Genomic DNA, 4832 nt, shown 5'->3' on the forward strand with positions numbered 1-4832 from the left:
TTCTAATTATAAATATTTTTGCTTTATATTTTATTTTAAAATGTTTATATAAAATATAGTGAAAGTTATATGGCATAGAGAAAGAAAGAAAAAGAAATAGAATTTGTTGTTACTAAATGTAAGTCTAAAAACTTACACTAAATATAAATCTAAACTATTAATACAAATGAATCCTACATTCTATAATATCTTACTAAAAAAAAGTTAGTCACGATATCTCCTATCTACCCATTTCTTTCTATATTTTTTTGACAGGTTAAATTTGAAAACAATACCATAGTTCTTAAGTATTATTGGTATTGTTTTTAAACTTGATTTATCAACAATACACAATTAACCGGATTCACATCTAAACTAATTCAAAATAAAAATTAAAAACAGCTAAAAAAAACTAAATACTGAATGAAATTGATTCTTTTTAAAAAAAATTGAATGATTTTTTTCTCTGATCGGTTTGATTCAGTTTGTAATTTATGTCTTTGAAATTAAATCAAACTATGTTAACACTTATATTATGTTTTATATGTATATTATTTGAATTTTATAATGATTTTTAATACTATGTTTGAATTTATATAATATATATCATATTTTTTTTCAAATGATTTTCTTAAGATGTATTTGGTTTAAAATTGATGAAAATTCAACAGATTTTTATTATAGAATATTTAATATATTAATAAATTTTGAAGATTATTATTAGTAATTTTGTAATGTAATTTAATTTTTCAATTGAAAATAAAATATATAAGATTTAATGAAATAATATTTTACTAGCAAAAATCCAACCGAACGAAATGATAAAATGTTGGCCGCGAGTTTGAATTATACACTCACAACGCAAGTTTATTCAACTTGAATAAATAATATAACACTGGGAGTGTAAAATATTGCCAAGCTCATACCAATTACCAAAGAAACGACCGAATGAATGGTTTTTTTATTTTTTTATTTTCTACCATTGAATTTGATGCAGCCGTTTTTGACTGACCAAGCTCATACGAAATGTACATGTAGCTGAGTCAGAACCTAAGATCAAACAAGTTTAAAAGTCAATTTTAGTCGAGGCTCTAAGGCAGCAAACTCAGAATGTAGTAGTTACTATATAACAACCACTAAATCACTGCTACCATCACAATTTAGGAAGTAAAACACATGGAACCAGATTATTATAGTTATAAATTTGAAATACTGTAACATTTTAGTTCATCTTATAGTATTCTAGCTCACAAGTTACAAGTTACAAAGTCTCATAAGATAAATGGACTGGAGAGGTCGGAGGAGAAGACAAAAAGGGTTTGGGTGGAATTTGCAATAACTCAACTTTGCTTCCTAGCATTTCCAGCACTTTACTTATGGCTGGTCGAGTGGAAGGGTGGGTTTGTATGCACCATAAGCCCACTATTGTCATCTTTCTCACCAATTTGTCATCACTTTCATTTCTTATGTTCTGTAAACCAAGCTCTTGATTTGATTCAAGACAATTGTAAATCCAATCGGGAAAGTATATTTCACTCGAGCGATTTACTTCAGTCTTAATATTCTTTCTTCTTCCAACCATTTCTAAGATCATCATCCCATAGCTGTACACATCTGACTTATGTGATACTGCACCGAAATTTCTGGAAAAAACTTCTGGGGCAATATAGCCTGCTGTTCCTCTGGCGCCAAATATTGATATCATACTTTCTTTTCTTGTGCAAATTTTGGCTAGTCCAAAATCAGAAATCTTGGGGTTGAAATTCTCATCCAACAGAATATTATGAGGTTTTATGTCAAAATGTAAAATTCTAGTATTGCAACCCTGATGCAGGTATTCTAGTCCTCGGGCAACACCAATTGCAATATGGTAGATCGTTTGACAGTCCAATTGACGATCCGTCTTTATGACATTTTCTTCAAAGATAAACTTCTCAAGTGATCCATTAGACATAAACTCATAAACTAAAGCTCGCTTAGAACCTTCACAACAGAACCCCAAAAGATTAACAATGTTAATATGAGAAGTTCTGCTGATAGTTGCCACTTCATTGATGAAGTCCTCACCATTATCTTTCAATTCACTTAGGATCTTCACCGCAACATAACGTCCATCTGGTAATTTTCCTTTGTATACACTTCCAAATCCCCCTTGGCCTAATTTGTTTCTGAAGGAGTTGGTCACTTTCTTTATCTCAGAATAATCATACCGCTTAGTTTGAAGGGGTCCCTGTCTTTCCAAAAAGATCTTAATCTGTTGATTGGTCGGATTTTGCTTCTTCTTCCATCTTGTATGGTAGATCATTACCATTACCAGCAACAGAGCAATTGTAACAGCTGGAGAGGTTATTGGAATTAGAAAGATTATTATATAAGGATGAGAAAGTAATGCTATACAGATAAATAGAATAAATATTGTTAAAAAAAGTAACACATTAGATTAAACACTTAAATATTGATTGGGATTGGGGGTGTGATGGAGTATATTTCCGTCTAAATACTGTGCATCCAATGATCAGAATAGCTGACAATATAACACTTAAACCTGCAATGTAGGGAGATTCTAACTTTTAAGATACGATACTTACACATCATAAATAGAACTCTCACTCTCTGGACATCTATATATATATATATATATAACGCGCGTTACCTGTTACAAGTCCAAGTACAAGTACCAGCTTCAAAATTTTACTCTTATTCTTTGGTGCTGCAGATGAAGTTAAATGAAGAAATTTTTAAGTAAACAACAGAGGAATGATATGTTAGGGACTTAGGGTCAGATTAGTCTGAAGAAGAAAATTATGCAGGCAAACTAATTCTAATTGCCATAATGGCAGTAACGTAAAGCAGTCAAGTTAGCACTCAGCAATCGACTTGACTCTTACCACTGAAGTGGCAGATAGAAAATAAGGATATGCTCAACGACCAGAATTTGAACATAATAATAATAATAAAATAAAAAAAGGCACACCCATGCCTAAGACGAGAAAATGATATATAATATGTATGATAGGTGATATGATGCGATAAAATAAGAAGAGAGAAATTAAAAGTGTTGACACTGTTTAAAATCATTGGATGTTCAAATATTATTTTCCTTTCACAAATTACTCATTCATAGAAGCAACTAATAGTTGCCTTAAGGATGATTTGCATCCAGGTCTATAAGACACTCATCCGGTTATCCAAACACGTAAGGAAACGTTCGAATGGAATGGATTAAGGAATAAATGAGAAATTTATGTGAAGCGTACCTTTTTCACAGTAGAACTCTTGATTGGCGTCAAGCCGACATTGGCCTCCCCAGCGATTATAGCACTGGTCACAATCATTAGATAATACTACTTGAAGAACCATCTCAGCAGATACAAACGACAGAATGTCATTGGTATTAGTCAAGTCTTTTGATGATATCTGAATAACTGAGCAGGATGAGAAAAGGCTATGCACCTCCTTATCATTAGGAGAGGGAAGGCTGTCATAGTATATATCATAATCATAGTCAGGGCACGAGTGATTAAAATAATGTGCTGGCGGTTTCATTTTGAGGCTGTGTTTGCATCTGAACAGTGTTACATTGAATTTTATGTGAATAGAATACAAAGAAAAAGGGGAAGGAAGGCTATAATTATTCTTCAAAGTGCCACAAGGGTCTTGTTGTAAAAGCTTGTGAAAATCTTCATCCAGAATTGAAATCGCATTCTGCTGAGCCACGCCTGTAAGCACTATGCTTTTTCCATTTTTCTCGAGCTGGATCATTTTTCTGTGTTGATGAGGATTATCACAATCATGTATGGCTATCAAGCCACAGTCAGGTTTTTCTGCCTTGGTGAAAGGGTAATGGAAAGTTCCAAGATTACCACAAGTAAAGGAGTGTGGACAATCTTGGTGCCCATTTCCATAACCAGCGGAGAGAATGAGTACAAGGTGACAAAACAAGAGGAAGCAGAACAAATCAACTATAGCCATACCAAATTCCCATTAATTTTAGGAACAAGTAATGAACTCTCTTAATAATAACCGAATTTTCTTTTAATGAAATATAGTTGATCTGTTGACGTTATGGTTAGTGTTCTTAAACTTACACATTGACACCAGCGTCACAATATATACATGTCATGTATCAACCCATCTAAAACAACGTCTTTGATTCGCAAATTGACTTGGAAAATGAGCTAGGAAGACTTGGAGAAAAAATAGATGTGTGGATACAAACATCTTATTGTCTTCATCATTACATCAATGAAGCCTGACCCACAACGTTTTCCGTTCAATTTCTTCTATTGACTATACAGCATATTGCCCCAAAGACAGGACGGGAATGGACTCTTCCAAAATCCACACGTTTGCCAATTTACGGTACACTTGCCAACAAGTTAACAATGCACATGTCCAGCTGGATCAAGTGACCACGCGCTAAGTCGCAGGATGCACTCTTAGTGCGCTTACTCGTGACAAATGTCTTTTAATGTAGCTTCTTGCACTTATCGACTTGCTTGGATTAAGCGGTTCTAACTCGCTAAGTGAGGAGGTCGCACTAAGTGCAATAATTCAGTTCTTCAATCATCTTTCATGCCTTAGCTACATCTCTACACAAAATACAACCAAAATTACTATAAAATTATTAACTTTAGCATCGTCTGCATAAAAACTCAGAAGAAGCTAAGTTCCTGTTGTTTTAACACAAAATAAGCAATAAAAGAGAAGAAAATGAGATAATTGCTACGTGATTTCAGTATACAAATGACCATGTATAAAACCTATATCAATGTGCTTCTAAGTATGGTTGTGATGCTCTTATTGAAGTAAATCAAGAGAAACACCAAGATAGAATAATGAAGTTTATGCTT

General features: G+C 33.1%; 1 protein-coding gene across 2 annotated transcripts; it reads right to left on the bottom strand.

Annotated features, from left to right (window-relative positions):
• Positions 1 to 1071: 1071 nt before the first annotated feature.
• On the bottom strand, positions 1072 to 4065 carry LOC100784387 (LEAF RUST 10 DISEASE-RESISTANCE LOCUS RECEPTOR-LIKE PROTEIN KINASE-like 2.4). 2 transcript variants are annotated; one of them, XM_006605850.3, is made up of 3 exons: positions 3237 to 4059; positions 2633 to 2689; positions 1072 to 2316 (listed from the first exon to the last, which is right to left on the bottom strand). In XM_006605850.3, the coding sequence occupies exons 1-3, from the start codon at positions 3949 to 3951 to the stop codon at positions 1241 to 1243; spliced, it is 1848 nt and encodes a 615-aa protein (XP_006605913.2). In that variant the 5' UTR covers positions 3952 to 4059; the 3' UTR covers positions 1072 to 1240. The 2 variants fall into 2 exon arrangements, with proteins under 2 accessions (XP_006605913.2, XP_006605914.2); XM_006605851.3 differs by lacking the exon at positions 2633 to 2689 and having other exon boundaries at positions 3237 to 4065.
• Between the last annotated feature and the right edge of the window lie 767 nt (positions 4066 to 4832).

Source organism: Glycine max, chromosome 20, assembly GCF_000004515.6.
Source record: "Glycine max cultivar Williams 82 chromosome 20, Glycine_max_v4.0, whole genome shotgun sequence".
NCBI classification, from domain to species: Eukaryota; Viridiplantae; Streptophyta; class Magnoliopsida; order Fabales; family Fabaceae; genus Glycine; species Glycine max.